General features: G+C 41.2%; 2 protein-coding genes across 2 annotated transcripts; both read left to right on the top strand.

The window, feature by feature from the left end:
* The first annotated feature begins 440 nt into the window (after window positions 1–440).
* On the top strand, window positions 441–5,459 carry fnta (farnesyltransferase, CAAX box, subunit alpha). Its single transcript, XM_074674197.1, has 9 exons — window positions 441–657; window positions 1,041–1,126; window positions 1,680–1,794; window positions 2,563–2,667; window positions 2,867–2,993; window positions 3,119–3,267; window positions 3,417–3,479; window positions 3,711–3,903; window positions 4,968–5,459. The coding sequence occupies exons 1-9, from the start codon at window positions 533–535 to the stop codon at window positions 5,133–5,135; spliced, it is 1,131 nt and encodes a 376-aa protein (XP_074530298.1). The 5' UTR covers window positions 441–532; the 3' UTR covers window positions 5,136–5,459.
* A 5,870-nt stretch (window positions 5,460–11,329) lies between these two features.
* On the top strand, window positions 11,330–14,377 carry tmem271 (transmembrane protein 271). Its single transcript, XM_074674389.1, has one exon. It carries the CDS (start codon window positions 11,800–11,802, stop codon window positions 12,685–12,687), a length of 888 nt encoding a protein of 295 aa, XP_074530490.1. The 5' UTR covers window positions 11,330–11,799; the 3' UTR covers window positions 12,688–14,377.
* The last annotated feature ends 3,162 nt before the right edge of the window (window positions 14,378–17,539 follow it).

Raw genomic sequence — 17,539 nt, 5'->3', positions numbered from 1 at the left:
TTCTGGTAATACCCTTTCTTCAATGGCTGAGGCTGGCCTTTTGACTGAAAATAACTTAAGCCTACCTGTAAATGAAATATTACCTCAAGGCATGGTGTTTCATTTAAAGATATTTTTTATTGAAGTTAGCTGTGTGTCTGTATTTTTTACTCTATTGGTTTGATAAACTGGCCTCCATTCATTACACAGAGGCAAACTTAAAGAAAAAAAACCTTGATAATTTAATGTAACACTGCACAAACTCAACCCCTTTTTCGAACGAGTGTGGCAATCACTTATTCATAAAAAATGGAAAATGAATATGAAAAAAGTCAATTTAACACATTAAAAGTATCACTGTCGCCTGAGATTTCACATATTTTACAAAAACTATTTTTTAGGACTGTATTCATCTCCACGTCTATTCGAAGCCATTCTCGCCGGGCCAGAAAGCCGTATTTCCCGCAGTTCCTGAAGGCAGCGGAAGTTGTGTGATCCTCTTCCTCGCGGCAGACAGACGGACGTGCTGAAGCTAGCAGTGACTAAGACCACAATGTCAGGTCTCTTGGAAACTTTAGATGAGCCTGTAGACGCCAAAGAGGACAAGGACTTTGATGTACAGACTGAAGACAACTTCTGTGATGAATACTTCGACCCGACTCGATATATATTTTACAGGTAGTGTTTTTTTTAAAAACATGTTTGGGTGGAGATGCTTAGCCTTGTAGCTGTAGCGGTGGCTAACGTTACACCCATCAACTTCAGTTTACAACAACACGATTTTATTCTTAAAATAAGTACTACTTTTATTTCACTTGAGTAAGTGAGAGGGTTAACTCTAGTTTCAAGATAATTAAGCATTCGACATCAGGGTAAATCGGGTGAAATAGTAAACAACGTTTAGTTTAACTATCGACATTTCTCTGTGGTACTTCAACTCAACGCTGCTTCAACTTATCCTTAAATTGTCATTGTAAATAACGTGATACCCCTATGATTACTGTTAAACAGTATTATTGATTACCAGCCAGTGTTATCTATTCTCTTCCTACATGCTTTAGAGACAGAAAGGAGTGGGCTGACCTGGATCCTGTTCCCCAGGATGATGGACCTAATCCCGTTGTGAAGATCGCCTACTCTGAGAAGTGTAAGCTCGTTTGGACTGTCATCAGTTAGACGGTCCACATAGAAAAACACGCAGAGGTTAAAAAGACTAGCAAAGATTAACGAACCATAGATTCTGCCATGACACGCTTGGAACAAGTTACCATACTTTATGATACCATTGGTCTATCACCTGTTAAACATTGTAAAATCACTCCAGGCTGCAGAATCACTTGACACAAAAATCCAACAACCCAGTTGATCAAATAAAATAAATAAATAAATAAATAAGTATACTCCTTTAAAATTCCAAAATGAATCCCAACATAAATCAAAGTGAAAGGAACTGGATAAAAATTGGGTGCTTCGATCAGTGATTCAGAGGACCTGTGCTTCCTATTTCAAGCTTTTTGACAAAGTAAAGAAAAAAAATAATGCTGCATAATGTGGACTATAACTTTAATCCATCTACATTAGTGACTGAACAATTTCCCTGTACTTATAATAATATATATTAAAAAATTGACATCTTTTTGTATTTGGTAATAGAGGATATGACAGATAACTTGTTCTAATTTTGTAATGTCTTCCAACAGTTGCAGATGTTTATGACTACTTTCGTGCACTCCTGAAGAATGATGAAAGAAGCGAGCGGGCTTTCGCCTTGACAGCGGAAGCTATTGAGCTGAATGCTGCCAATTACACAGTTTGGTGAGTAATCATTGTTATAGTTTGCTGCAGTATCTATTTTCAGGGTGGGGAATGACAGCAGAATGGACCACTTCCTGTTTTGAAATATATTTAATGAAATTCTTCTAAGAATAGTTTGGAAAGAGAGATTCTTCAGAGAGATACATGGATGGACAGACTGACCCTTTATTTTCTTTTTATTTAGAAATTTGTCGCCTCAGAGCATACATACACATGAAGCATAACTATCTAGCACCCACACTACCTGACAAACAAACAGTGCACATCTACCTATACATCCAACATGAACCCACATGTTAACACACTACCAGTGGGAGCTTTGTTCCAACTGAAACAGCAGTCCAAACAAAGCTCCCACTGAACCAAGCTTGTTTCCTCACCAGGGATCTGTAGACGCTGTGAAAATAATGTGTAGAAGGGATGTCTGGGGTGAAGTGTTTGAGTTTGTTCATGTTGGAGACACTTCATGTATTATAGGAACAGAGGAGAATGGGCTGGACAGTGCTTTTGTAAATTAACAGCAGATAACAGAAAGTGCTTTGCGTTTACAGATGCAAACAGTCTCTGTTGTTAGTGTTTATGGATGTAATTAGTGTGTTGTTAAAAGTGTTTATTGTTCACGATGAGTGCGAGATATTTGATGCGCTTTGCCATCTCAGCAGTTTCATTGTTGCGCAACACACAATGTAATTACAGCCTCTCAGTTTCTCTGTTCAGATTTAATCTTACAGCTTCGTTTAAAGACGTCTTTTGTTTGAATATGTACAGGCACTACAGGCGAGTACTGCTACAAGCTCTATCAAAGGACCTGAGGGAGGAGATGAGGTACATCACTGCCATCATAGAGGAGCAACCCAAAAACTACCAAGTCTGGTGAGAGCTGGCAAAATAAGTGTGAGCTATTTGTTTGAAGTCACTGAAAAAGGAGACAGTACTGATGATCAGATCATGTTTGAAGTGTTTGTTTAGAAAATTAATTTTGTATTTAGTCAAATATCAGAAACAAAGTGCTGTTTTACTGGTTGGAGTTGTGCTCAAAATAAAATCCTAACTATTAAAACATCTCTCTCAGGCATCACAGACGTATGGTGGTGGAGTGGTTGAATGATCCGTCAGAGGAATTAGAGTTTATTGCCGACATTCTCAGCCAGGATGCAAAGAACTACCACGCCTGGCAGCACAGACAGTGGGTCATTCAGGTCAGGAGCATGTCCCACTTTCAGGCCTCTGTCTCCTCCTCAGTTCATGTTTGACTCATGCAGGGTGGGGGCTTGACTTCCCAAACATAAGATTGTTGCCAACATTTCTCTTGCTTCCTTTCCAGGAGTACAAACTTTGGGACAATGAGCTGGAGTTTGTGGAGGGTCTCTTGGAGGAAGATGTGAGAAATAACTCTGCATGGAACCAGAGACATTTTGTTATTTCTCACACTACAGGATTCTCTGCTCCAGCTGTAGTAGAGAGGGAGATTGAGTGAGTACTCATCAAAAAGTTTATACAGTTAGTTAGTGAGTTTAGCTCCTCTTAAGCTGAACAAAATCCCTCTAAACACTGCATGTCTCTCTTCTGTGCAGCTATGATGCATTGGTTGGTTTCTGCTTACATGTTTCTCTTTGTGTAAGGTATTGTCTGAACCAGGTCCGAAAGGCTCCCCACAATGAAAGCGTGTGGAACTATTTGAAAGGGTAAGGTGTTCAGAACGAGTTTCTACATTGCTCATTTATAATAAGGCTTTGTCCTTTCTCTGATGAAATACATTTTTTCCTGATCAATCCAAAGTGGTCTCCTCAAATGAAATATGTTCATTTCCTCCCTTGGTCTGATATGCTTGTGGAAAAAACTCAACATTAAAACTTGTGAACTGTATTTTGAATAGAGAAGCTCACTTTAGTATTCCTTCTCGATTTATTTTCCAGGATGCTGCAGGACAGAGGTCTGTCGTCTCAGCCGGGTTTACTTGAAAGGATCCTTGAGCTGAAGGAGACGCATTGTTCATCTTATCTTCTAGCGTTTCTGTTTGATTGCTACGAGGACGCTTTGGAGTCTAGCAGCCAGAAAGAAAATATGGAGGAAGAGGAACGAAAGGAAACTTTAAGAAAAGCTCTCGAAGTAAGTGAAAATTTACATCAAAATGGAAACTTAAACTTCTAAACGGTTAAAGATGTCATGAGGAGGATCTGTTTTAGTTGGACTGCCTCGCCACCTTCTGGCCTGGAATTGCACACACTGTCGTAAAGATGTTCTTTGTTTGTAAAGATATTCTTTGTTCGTAAAGATATTCTTTGTTTGTAAAGATGCTCTTTGTTTGTAAAGATGCTCTTTGTTCGTAAAGATATTCTTTGTTCATAAAGATGTTCTTTGTTCGTAAAGGTAGAGGTAAGGTATCTTTCCGAACAGTTACGTAGCCCTGTTGTTTGAAACATGACCACAAGCAAACATTTTAAGTTTTTACTGTACATCAGTAGCCGGCTATATGCTGCGCTACTAGCAGCCCGGTGTTAAAACGTGAGCAAGCAAACTTTCAGTTCGTACAGTAGTCTAGTAGCCATCCATGTGTAGCGCTGACAGCGCAGTGCTCTAAGACATGTCTGTGATGTGTAACATTAGTAAATCCTGGTTAGCTATGTCCTGCCAGTCATCTACCAATCAGAGCTAATGTAACCTCACTCTTCATTTTATTGATAGACTCTCAAGTTTGAACAGACCACTGCAGAATAACTGCTGACTGTGGGTTGGAATGAACATTATCACAAACAGCTTAACTTGTGTGTTAAGCCTTTAGCTTGGGCTGTATCTCTCTCCCGCTTATCTTTCTTCTGTCTTTTTTCTGTCTGACAGTTAGGCCCCAGTGTCCACCATCACTACAAAATTAGTCACAGAAATCATTTTTCAGCAGAGAAACACACAGATCTCTCTTCTCGCTTCTAAACTTTATCAGCTGCTGTGGTATTGCCAATTCAGTCTTGCTTGACTAGATTGGGAAGCTAAGAAGTAGCATTTCAAAATAAACCATACTGGTGCTGATAATCTCATTTCAAAGAGTGGATTATGATCAGGCGTATATCTGGAAGGAAGACTTTTTCAAGACCACTTTCAAACTTCTCACAGCCCCTTTAATATCTTTGTTAGTTTTGCTTTCTGACTGTCTTTGTGTTTGTTTCTTCTCTTTTCAGATTTGTGAACTTCTGGCACGAGAGAAGGATACCATCCGCAAGGAGTACTGGCTGTTTTTGGGACGTTCTTTAAAGAGCAAATGTGGAATCAGTGATCCCTTCAATGAGCCTCAGGCAAATGATCCAGACCTGTCAGTCCCTGAATCTGAAAAACCGGCCATGAGCTAGACCTGTACAAGCTTTGCACTATTCCTACTTCTGTCCTGCTTCAGAAATACTATCAGAAGAGATGTTTCTGTTCCCTGTTAAACTGTAAGGGTAATCACTAACTTAACTTGAAAAGAAGTGGAGTCAAACAGATGGAGATAAAATAAGAACTTAGCTGAGATTAATTATGAGGAACAGAGAAGCTGAGCTCCATTTCAGACACAGGATGGAGAAGCTGTATTATACTGTATGTTGATGTTGTCATCTTTTCTCACTCCACTACACAGCTTTGGTCATGTGTGATACATCTGGACATTTGTCTTTTGCTAGTGTTGCTTCTTGTTTGCTCATTAATAAATATTTTGTCATCTTTTAAAATGTAGAGAATCTGATTTGATTGTTTAACGGACAGGAGGGATCAGATAAACAGCTGCACAGCGATCAGTGACAGCTCACAGCAGATCTCTCCTTTCCCAAACCATGCGTGTGTTTCAGTGAACAGCTTGCTGTGGAGCAGAGTTCTGCTTTAGTCCCCCGAGCTGTGCTGCAAAGAGAAACCCTGAACTTCACCAGCACAGCAGTATGTGTACTGAATGTGTATCGATGTTTGTCTGGTGTCCTGAACTCCCTTGGAGCTTGAAAATAGCTTCCTTCTCTTGATGCAGCTGTTTCCACTCCTGCTGACACTAAAACACAATCTGACCCTCCAGATTGTTACTAAGCGGTTGGTTTGTCAGCAGTGTGTGTTTACAGCTCCCATAAATACTTGGTATTATGGTTTAGGACTCCACATCCTCCCTGTATGGACCTTTTGTGATTGTTAAATTCATGTTATCAGCAGTTATGACTGTAACAGACCCCAGGGATTCTCCAGGGCATTTATCCAGCCTCTGAGAAGCAAGATTTACACCACGCTAACTGATGAAAAGAGGTAGCTCTTATTGTTGCTATGGGCCAATTTGAATGCGTGTGAAAGACTGTCAAAACAAACAAACACTCCATGATCCAAAGTGCCAAGTTTGAACATGAATACAGCTTCAGGCCTTAAAACAAAACAGATCGGATACCTGCTGAATCACTTCAAGCATTTCTTCCCTCTGGTAAAACCCTGACAGAAACTAAAAAGATCCCCGATGGACTGTTGTTAAAATGCAGACTGAACACAGCTCAAGTCCAAACATCTTTTAAAGTTCCCTTTTAGTCTGAGTGTCATGCTAAGCAAAAGCAAATAACAGAGTGCAGCCAAACACCCGTCCTCTCTTAAGGTATTGATGCTAAGTGATTAAATAAAGACGACTGAAAGTGGAACATCCCAGGCAAAGTTTTTATCACCTTCCCTTTCATTGTCAACTCCATCACTCTCAGATGACTCGAGGAAACGATTGTTTTTCTTCTTAATGTGGCGCTGTTCATTTGCACAGATAACTTATTGATGTAGAAAGACATCCTCTGATGTACACCTGAAAAGTTCAACACTTCATAATGTGGTGTCATCTATCAACAGCATAAAAACTCTCCACCGTATTTTAATTTCATGCATGGTGGATAAATTGGCATTTCTTAGATCCTGGAATGTTTGGTGGTACTGGTTATGCCTCAGTTGGCTGTTGTGTCTGGCAGAGCTGACAACACCTCATACATCATAATGAAGGCCTTAACAATTAAGGCCTGGACATCTGGACAGAGGACTTTTATGGACAACACTGATTGAAGCATGGTGGGTCAACTTTTCTTTGCGATCTTCCGGTCTGGTGAGATTGGTGAGGACATAGACATAGGGAGGGCTGTTGACCCCTCATTCATGAAGACAGAAAGGATCCTCCATCAAGAAGACAGGACCCCTCTCGATGAGGACAGATGAGATGCTTCAACAAGGTGCCAGACAGGACCTTTGCCTAAGATTAGCCAGGTAGGTTTGTCTCTTCTGCCATCTTTTTATGCAGGGCGTCGTGTTCCCTCATCATGACTTCCATGGTAGCCTTGTCTTCTGTTGTCCTCTGAAGCAGGGCGTTGTGATCGGCTCATAGAGATGAGAGAGCAGCCTGATCTTGTGAAGTTTTGTCAGTGTAGGTCATCTGCTCCTGAAGCTCGCGCTGTAGAGCCTCAATCCTCTGCCCTGTACTTTCGATATTGTTCTGGCTACTCTGGCTTTGCACTATTCCTACTTCTGAGGATTCTGCCATCTTCTGAAGCAGGGCATTGTGTTCTTTTGTCATAGCCGCCATGGTGCCCTGGTCCTGAGCCACCTTGTCAGCATAGACCTGAACTTGATTTTTAAGGTTGTCCACCGTCTTCCTGTCCTCAGTTGTATAATTTTGGTGCAGGACTTGCAGCTCACGGCAAGGACTAATCAACCTGAAGATTGACCGGACACTTTAAGATGATAGAAAGAAACATTCAACAAGTGAAGACAAAGACTTACTTGACGTGAAGAATCCTTCAACATGTAATGACCATGACCATCATTTCTCCATTCTTCTCTCTCCATTTTTTGAGTCATTGATGATGGACAAGACTGAAAACAGCAGCTAATATCATGAGGACAGTAAGAGCAGAACATCTACGGTTTCTGACCTGCAGGAGAGTCTAAGGGGCAGCCAGAGGTACGGTCGCACATCATGACAACATTGAATTTTTACACTTTTTTGTTTTTCATTTAAAAGGTCAATGTACATTACTCATTATTTCTGTTACTATGTCAGAGTTGTACAAAAGGCTGTTTCCATTTGTAGTCCTTGATCAGATGTTACATACTGCATCTCTGAGAGGAGCAAAACAAAACAAAACAAAAAGGTGGAGGAGAAAAACAGAGTGAAAATAGCACATATCCTACAATTCAACAGACCTAAAAACCACAAAAATAAATAACACAGCAGTATCAAAGAGACTTACTGAATACATTCTGTACCTTGCGATTTGCTCTAGTGTCCTTTATCTGTAATAAAGTCCAGGAACTTATTTATAGTTAAAATTGACGCAGCACTTTTATTGTTGGATGTTGTTTAAAGGAACAGATGCTGCTAGAATACCAGTCTAAGAGCTCTATTCTTCTCCAGCTCTGCTGTACTCAGCACCTTTTACCGCACTATCTTTTAAAAAAGGTCTGTCGTCTTTGTTTTTACTGTGTATTGTGTGCTTTCTATGTCTTATACCTTGCTGCAAAACCAATTGCTCTTTGGGGACAAATGAAGATGAGTTGAGTTGAACATTTTTGTGGAAGTGCCACGCTGATGTTTTTAACCAGAGCCAGCTGTTTTCCACCAAAATGTATGAAATATATTCAAGGAAACAAAGTTCTGTGAAGGAGAACATCTCTGAAGCGTTTCCATCATGTTTTTAGAGGAAGGTCGGGGGTTTTGAGAGGGAGGTAAATGATTGATAGTGCAGGCGTTCATGCAGAGGACAGGTTTGGCTGCACTGTGGGATAATGTAACTGATTACAGGACCAAAATCAGTAGTTACAAAAGACAATGGTGAGCTTCAGTAATATGAGTTAAACAAATGGAGTAAATCTGAGACTGTCTTTAGTATGATAACAGGGGTAATGATGTTAAAACAGGTGTTTTTGGTTGAAGCACTTGGAGTCAGGCAGCTCCAGGCGATCTACAGCCATGATCAAGAGGAACATGTGAAATGAGAGAGCTCAAAAACTTCCATGAAGTTATGGTTTTTATCTTAAATGGGACATAAAGATTTCAAGCCAGAGAGAGGAGCTTGTTGTCGTGGATAGTCCCAAAGATGTGGGACCTGAGAGCTATGCAAAGGGAGCAATGCCTCTCTATAATCAAATCTCATTTTAAGACCAACACACCCAGGGTTGCCAGAACAGGCTTGACTTTAGCTTCCACTTTGAGGCTAGACCTAGAAATGCTTTGGTCAGAAAATCCCTCACAGGGCTCGCCTGTGCACTACTTTTTTTTGGCAGGCCAAAAATATTGATTGGTGCAACTTCAAGGAGACTCTTTCTTCTCTACCACCTTTCCCTTTTGTTCTTTTTTGCATTTCTTCCCACGGCATCGTCTCTGGACAGTTCAGAGTCAAAACTTCAGACTTGCCAAGTTCGCGGCTGTTACAGCTAAGCGTGGTATATACTGCTTTAATTCATCAATACATATTTATACATTATGATATACAGGTCTAGGGTAAGTAAAGGGTTTTACAGGGTTTTGGCCTGGCGCTGCTATTGTAGCTGCACTGTAAAGCTGGATCTCTGGTGCCAAAGCCATTGACTTTTACTGATTTTAATGAGAGTTACTTTACAGCTTAAAAGCCAGTCACTTACCCAATTATTAGTTCATTAGCTCAACACATACTTCACTGAACTTTGTCTTATTTGTAAACCTACTTGTAGACTTACTCCTACACACACACACACACACACACACACACACACACACACACACACACACACACACACACACACACACACACACACACACACACACACACACACACACACACATCAGAGCCCCTTGAAACACTCACACACAAACACACAAGTTCTGGCTGTACTGGTAAAGTCAATGAGGTGGCTCATTATGATGAATTGATGGTCCAGAGTGTTCCCTGGTGCAGCTCTTCAGTGCCAGCACGAGCTTGAAGTAAATGTTTGGTTCATTAAGTCAAAAACCCAAATCCTGACCCAGCTTCTCCTTCAAAAGTATCCAGCTGTCAGTAAACAAACACCATCCATCAGTCTGCATCCTGTTGATCAGACTGTGTTTGTAAGACTTTTAAATGGTCCACTCCTGCCTATAGCAGACTTGGTACTTTATGGGACTTATCAGCCCCTAAGCTGATCAATCTCTTTGGTTTTGAGAGAAGAACCTTCTAAATTTACAGGACAGTGAGTGATTGACTGCCATGAGCTGAAAAACATCAAGATTTTAAGTCTATTTGTGCAACCAAAAACAATCAAAACAAACAAAATAAAAACAGCCCAACTTTGAGTGTATGTGTGTTTTAGGTAAAGAAAATAATATTTAAGAATGATTCAAGGCACATCTTTCTTTAAGGCTTATAAGCAGGACATGCTAAACTGACTGAATGCTGTTTTTTGTGTTTTACTTGGTTTCTTGAAGAATGCGCTCTTTTGATACACATTTTCCTGTACTTAACCATGCAAAGGTAGTGACAGCATTTTATATTTATGCCACAAACTGAGTCAGAATGTTTCCCCCCTCTTAAAGGTTAACATTCATGCCAGCTCTGTCCCAGTCTTGCACAGTGCTGCTGAATGTGACTTCCCTAAGACCCTTTGTGACTCTCTAGCATCAGAGCCAGCACACAACACCCCGTGTTAGACCTTTGCGCACCAAGGACAAGACTGCACCTGAACTCTGCCTCCTGCTCTGTTGCTGATCAAAACCACCTTCCTGTCTAGTATACAGTGGACACCTGTGCTTTTCACCTGTCTGGGAAGAAACACTCATTTACTGAAAGACTGTGGGCTGTACAAATTTGAGGCCGGTTAAACATTTCAGTATTGACTCAAGATGATTCAGAGCAGATCTTTTCTCTTTTTTTTTGTTTTTGTGTGTGTGTGTGTGTGTGTGTGTGTGTGTGAGTGAAGGAAATGAAATTCTTCTGTTATCATTTTTTCTTTTCTCTTTTTAATTATCTCTGGCCTTCACAGCCTCCATCACGCCAACCTCCTCAAAAAGAAAAAAAAAAAGAAAGAAACACAAAAAAGGGGGAAAATGGAAGAGATAGAAAGAAACAAACAAAAAAAAAATCCCGAAAATCATCGTTATCAACAACAAACACAAAAACAAGCTGCAGTAATTCTCCTTCCCTTACATTACGTTATTAGTTATGTGCCAAACAAAACGTGAAAAGTCACGTTTCTCCTAAGTTCCACTATTCTTGCAGTAATTCCTAGAAGGCTGCTTTGGGATAAGAGCTGTAGAGGAGTCAGCTGTCATCTGGCCCAGGCTGCGTTTTTCAGCACCACGGACAGCGCACGGAGGCTGACGTTTCACTGTGTGTTCAAAGCCAGTGGATAAACTATGTGTTTAGAAATCAAAATTCACTCAAACTCAAACTCACATATCCAGACATAAAGTTTACCACCAGGGTGAATTATTCACTGACTCCCTCTTCCATTTATCAAATGGATTTCATTGTGAATGTATTATCTTTAATAGATGGATGTAATTTATTCCTGCAAATCACGCCCTCCCTTTTCCTCATCCACGCAGCACGGCATTAAGCTCAGACACCTTTACAGTCATTGTGGGGTGTTGCAGAAATTTCGGGACCCATGGGTCATTGGCTCAGAGGACCCTCATACTTCCTCAGCTAGAGCAGCCGCCCCTTCTCTGCCTCAAGACGCCACACAGCGATGTGTTGACTGCAGATGAGGCTTCCTCTTTAAGAGGAGGAAAAGAGGAAAAAACTTCAGGTTGGGAGCGCGTTTCAGCAGCCTGACGGGGCTTTTTGATCATGTTTTGAAGAGGAACTATCGCTAAGAAGCTACGGAAGAAAAATGTTTCTTGTATCCGTGGTTTATACATTCCTGTGAAGCGGTGGGGATGCAAAGCAGACGCTGCAGCGGCAAAATTTGCCTGCCCTGAACCGGAGGAGTCACCGGTAAATAATGCCCCAGTGTGAGAAATCCTCCGGTAGAGACGAGGGAGGATGAAGACGAAGGGAGAGGGATCGAGTGCGGTAGAGGTGGAATATAATGAAGTTGAGTGGTAAAGGACTGTGCACCGTCTTCTCCGGCACCATCCTCTTCGTGTGCGCCCTGTGCGAAGTTGTCGTTGGATTAAGGTGCATCTCGCTGGGCTCTACAATGAAAGCGCATTTCCAACTCGGTGTCGCGGCCGGGGCTTTCTACTCTGGGCTACTTGTGGGAATGGGGCAGGTGTTGTTGGGGTCCGCGCTGCTCTGTCGCAGGGAGAAGCCGGGCTGCAGGAATTTCTTTCTCCTCGGCGTTGTCGTCTTCTTGCTGGGGGTGCTCACAGCTTTCTCCGGTGCGGTTGTGGACGGGGACACGGCTTCTTTAGTGGGGAGGAAATACTTCCATCACTGCTTCCAGTCAGCTGTTTGGAACCCTGCCTGCGAGAAGCTGAGGGATTACCAGCGGGCTCTGGTCCTCTCCACTGTTCTCAGCACCTTGGAGTGCGTCCTCGGGCTCATCAACCTAGTGGTCATCAAAAGGTACAAAAGGGCGCAGTTTGCAAGGAGCCGACAGTCTCAGAGGCAGCGCGCCGGCGCGATCATTTTCAGTGAGGAGAGAGACTGCTCCTCCGCTGATTTCCAGCCTGTGTCTTACATCAATCTGGGTGTCTTTAATGTGTTTGACGAGGTGGTTGCAGAGGTACAGTGTGGGGGACACCCGTCAAGCGAGCTGCCGGGATACTCGCCCACGGACCCTGAACTCAACCACTCTTTCCCTTTCTCTTACCCGCTCCCCGGCGAACTGCCGCCCGCATATGGTGACATTTTCCCGCTGAGGCATGCAACAAGCCTCCCTGGAGCAGCCTTCAGCAGCACTTTCCTCTGCCCTGACAATCAGTTACTTTTACACTGCTCGTCTTTCACATCTCGATCAAATCCAATAAGTTAATAGAAAAACATCAGTGCATTTCTAATGATGCGAGCCTTCCCCATTCTGCTTTATTGTATCTGCCCGGTAACTCATAGCACATCGCCAGACAGACACACAGACTGATGTAAAGGAGCAGAGCAAAGTGATACAGGCCAAAACAATGCAGGCAGAGAAAGGCAACATTCATTTGAGCAACAGCTTTCTAGTAGTCTATCTATAACAAGGCAGAGCTTGTGTTTTGAATGTTTGCTGTCAACATTTTTTACTGGGAAATAAAAGCTTATTTATTGACCTCACCTCATGTCACAATTCTGCCAGGAAAGCTTTCAGGAGTCCTGCTGTGGTCAGGTCAAACTTCATTTTCAGCAGTTCACAGCTTCCTCTGAATGATGAGCTGTTTCTGGTTGTGTTAGTTCCTACTTAAAAATAGGAATCGCTCTGTGTTTACAGTATAAGCAGTTATTTTTGTCTTCCATAACCAAAATATTGTCTTTTGTGCCATTGAGAAATGTTTCAAAATCATTGATACAGTGACACTTTATTCTAGTGAGACCAGAATCACATAGGCCTAACTTGTTCAGTGAACGCCTTTGAAGCAAAAAAAAAAAAAAGACAAGTTATGACCTGGGTGTCCTGCCAAAGATGGCACACAGGTAGATAAAATGATCTCACAATGAAAAAGTTACCTTGTCTTGAAAATCTGAATTGGCTTGAGGCGTTATTTATCTTACAATGATTATTTTAGGACATGATACTGGCTGAAGGAGGCATCTGCAACATTTCTAATTTTGGTATGGAGAGAGAAAGAAATTGTGTGGTCCTCATATCGGCAGCCATGGCCAAATGTTTTCTGAAGGCACAATAAAAAAAGCTAGTTTTCAGGGAGCTGGAGTCATAACAATAAAAGAAAGAGGACAAGGCTTGTGATTCAGACCCTTGGAAAAAGAAATATTCACCTAGCCTTTCACATATCAGCATGTGACCACTTTGCCAAATGAGTACGCTTGTTTTGGTATGTTTTAGGTGCTGTGTTGTAATTGGGGTTAAATTTGTTTGCAACTGGGGCAACAGATGTATTCTCACCCTTAGGGTGAGTAACTGAAATGTTTTCTTCCTCCTATTTTTGCATCCTCACTAGGAAACAGAGAAGAATCTAATTCAGGGAGCAGATGCAGCAAAGCAGTCCCGCCTCTCTTAAAATCCATAATGTATGACGCCTGCCACACTTAAAAAATGTTGTGACTAAACACTCGGCAAATTGAAATAAGATAAGTAATGACAGTGTGTTGGCCGTAATTGGTTTTGCCCACCTGCCTATTAATAAAATCTTCTGGCAGCATAATGAGGTGTAAGAGACCAACAGTGAGAAATGACATAAACTTCAGGCTGTTGGTGCTTTGGATCTTCCTGGTTCGATCACTAAAACTTTTGTTCTGGCTTGCTTTTTATTCAGACTCCATTGACTTAAAAAGTTTTCCAGTTGATTGTCCGCTTAAAGCTGCTGTGAGGAACTTCCTGCTTTTATTGTTTTTTACCAAATTGTTACCTCTGCCAAGGAGGTTTTGTTTTGGGAGAGATTGTCTGTTTGTCTGTGAACAACATAACTCAAAAAGTAACAAACAGCTCTTGATGAAATTTTCAGGAAAGGTTCAAAATGTGATAAGGAAGAAATGATTAAATTTTGGAGGTGATCCTGATCACTGTCTGGATCCAGGATTTTTTTATAGGGTTCTTTATCATTGTGAGATAGGGCTGTTTTCACCATAAAGTATATAACTCCACGATAAATGGTCGGATTGCTTTGTAAAACAATACAAGACAAGGTCACCATAATTTCTGACAGATGTAAAAGTATGATCCAGATCCTGCCAATATTCTGGATACTAAGATCTGGAATATGAAAAATGTACTGGTTCATCATCGTTTTCAACACGGTCAGGAAACAAATTATCGTACAAACCTGTAACTAACACCAAATTGTAGCAGACAGTCTGCTGAAAGGGAGTATAACATTAAAGTAGGACTAAAGTGTTGGTGACAATCACAATATGCTTGGCAGTGGTCTGCACTCTCTGAGTGCTTTTCTAGTTTAGTCATAGGACATGTGAATGGGTGCTGTATCCACAGTGTGCAGCTAATTCTGTGAACTGACCTCTACCCCCTGTCTGTTCTTTCAGACATTCACATTAACCATGGTGAATCAGCCCCTGTTATCCTCTATAGTCTTGTTAGGTCACTATAAAGCGGGGATATTGATTTCAGTTTGTTTAATGACCAGTGAAAACATTTTACAGGACCTTTAGGTTGGACAAATACACTTCACAGGGAAGTCATGGGTTTAAACTTTACCACAAACTGTACTGATGGCAGACTTGTATTCTTAGGCTAAGAGAGGGAGAGACATCTGACATTAGGACAGGAATGAAAAGACAAAAACCCAGCAAATCAAACAGTTTGTGTTTAAGGATAAGCTTTTACCACACATTTATTGGAGAAAGAAGAGAGCTCAACTTTATTTGTCCCTGAAAGATGATCGGTTGGTAGAGCAAATGTATCGAAAAAAAAAAAATACTGGTGCCTTGGTTTTATGACACGTTGCATTATGTTGGCTTCATAACAAAGCCCACTCGCCTCAAAGACCTGGATTAAGGTCCTAAAACCCACTGCAGCTGGAGTCATTTTACCATGCTGACTATCACGATAAATATACCTCCAGTATTTAGACAGAAAAACAGACTACGGTTACGTGAATCTAATCCTTATTTATCCAGGGTAGTTGTCTGAACGTATTTCTATTTTCTAGCAATTCACATTCAAGTTTGTCTCACAGATTCACTGACTGTCTTTTCGTCTTTTGCCTTTTTCAAGCTGCAGTAAGTGTGCATCTCTGAAGGGAATCATTTAACGGTGACTGGTTAAATGTTAAAACTAAAACCTATTTCCACATTGCCTGAAATCATCAAAGGAGGATTCTGAAATATGTCTGTAAAAGCAGCAGTTATTAAAACGCTCTACCCTCTGTACTCCCCTAATTTAATGAGGGAAGAGGAAAGAGAAGAGAAGAGAGAGACAAACGCTTTTCTTTGACTTTTGTTTTGCCCCAGCTGACATGAATTCTTCTCACCCACATCCACTGACTTCTTTTAACTTCTTTGTCTGACATCTTCTTTACTGTATTTCCTCCAAACTCTGTCGAAGCACTCCAAACTCGCTCGGTAATGAGACAGTTGATCGTGCGATGAACCCTCTGCATCCTACTTCTCCCAGAAGAACCTGAACTTTCTGTCCTCACTGTTCGGTCTCTGCTGCCAGCTCTGCTTTTCACTTTCAAATTCCTCCTCCACCCTGTCCTCCTAGGGCTTTATTTTATATTATTTTTATATTCTATAAGATAAACCTAACACTGACTGGTGGACCGTAGCACAATGCCAGGTCTCAGGATAGTGAAATTTAAAACAGAAAAACAAGTTCACCTCTTAAAACTACCTGCTGCTCCCAGTCACTTGAACCCTATAGGCGACCTGCCTCACACCTGCTTAAAAATCAGTCTCCTTCATATTTCTCCCTCTTAACAAGGTCAGTGGCTGCTCCCTTTACACACAGAGTTCACCTCGTCTCCTCCTTTTCTTTCCGCTGAGCTTTTCAAACCCCAACAATATCGCCACTAACCTTTACAGAAACTGATCTCATAGTCTGACAAAATGTGACTCAAAGTTGCTTTCTCTGATCACAATGTAATGTTGTAGATTCTGTGTTGATGGCATCTTAAGTTCCTCATTACAGGATTTTAATTCAATTCTCCTCCATACTCTGAAGGTCCCTCCGGCTAAGCTTCCTCTGTTAAACACTTTCCCTGGTTGGACCACTGTCACTTCCTTGTGCTGCAGCTGTTCTTCTATCAGTTTCCTTCTTTAATTTGCTCCACACTGGTTTGTCTGGGATGAGCCCAAACCCCCCCAGCCTGAAAGAGATGCATTTTCTTCCTGTAATGCCAGTCTTGTTAGTTTCATTTCCTTCATTTAGTTGGAGAACCAATTTACAAAACACCATGTATTCTCTCACTGACATCATCTTTGATGTAACCTTTGCAGACTTGGTTTCCTCTGTTTAACCAGATATTGGTTGATGAGGTTTAACTTATCCATACAGTGACAAATTACTAAGACACCAAGAACCTACAATACAAATAAACCAACCTCTCTAGACTTTCCACTGTTGGCAGTGATATTTCAGAAAGTAACAATAGCCATATCATCCAAAAACAACTAGATTTACTGCTGGAGACAGATTAAACAGCAGAAATACATGGTCCATATAAAAGTGGTAGTCTAGGAACCTCGTCTTCTCCATCCTGACTGTTATTCAGGTTCCTATCCCCATCAGCCACAGCTCTTCACTGACCTATCCTTTACAGATGGAGTTTCTTCCATAATCTTCCTCTTAGCCTATTTCATTGAAACTCTGTGGTAATGAGTGAGTGGTATTGTTAAGATTTTTTTGATACCAGTGCCACTATCAATTCCCTGATCAGTTCCTCCTGTTAATTTTCTCTGTGCAAAAAGCAGGCTTTACAGGTTTTCTGTGTGAACAACATTTTAATGGGTTTATAAGTCGATAATTATGAAATCAGTCACTGGATGTGGATATGTCTGGATATAAATAAATAAAAATGAGTCAAAATCTTTGCATACAATGTAAGTTCCAGGCACTCCAGGGTGATGTAGAGAATCAACAAGGGAATCGGAGCATAAGGCTAATGGTTTCAGCGGTTACTGGTAATTGGTATATACTATATAATTTATGTAGGCTCTGATTGGCTATCTCATCTCAACCACTCAATTTGAGCTCGTACAGGTACTTTAATTACCTT

The sequence above is a fragment of the Halichoeres trimaculatus genome, unplaced genomic scaffold (assembly GCF_033239565.1).
Source record: "Halichoeres trimaculatus isolate MK-OKI-2021-1 unplaced genomic scaffold, fHalTri1.1 fHalTri1_scaffold_7, whole genome shotgun sequence".
NCBI lineage: Eukaryota > Metazoa > Chordata > Actinopteri > Labriformes > Labridae > Halichoeres > Halichoeres trimaculatus.
The sequence above is the reverse complement of the archived record's forward strand: the minus strand, read 5'-3'. Positions and strand labels throughout refer to the sequence as shown.

Excerpts from the sequence above, each read along its gene's own strand:
- fnta (XM_074674197.1), top strand. The coding sequence starts at position 533 with ATGTCAGGTCTCTTGGAAACTTTAGATGAGCCTGTAGACGCCAAAGAG. Across the intron at positions 1,795-2,562 it reads GCTGCCAATTACACAGTTTG|GCACTACAGGCGAGTACTGC; the intron begins GTGAGTAATCAT and ends GAATATGTACAG. Across the intron at positions 2,668-2,866 it reads CCCAAAAACTACCAAGTCTG|GCATCACAGACGTATGGTGG; the intron begins GTGAGAGCTGGC and ends CATCTCTCTCAG.
- tmem271 (XM_074674389.1), top strand. The coding sequence starts at position 11,800 with ATGAAGTTGAGTGGTAAAGGACTGTGCACCGTCTTCTCCGGCACCATC.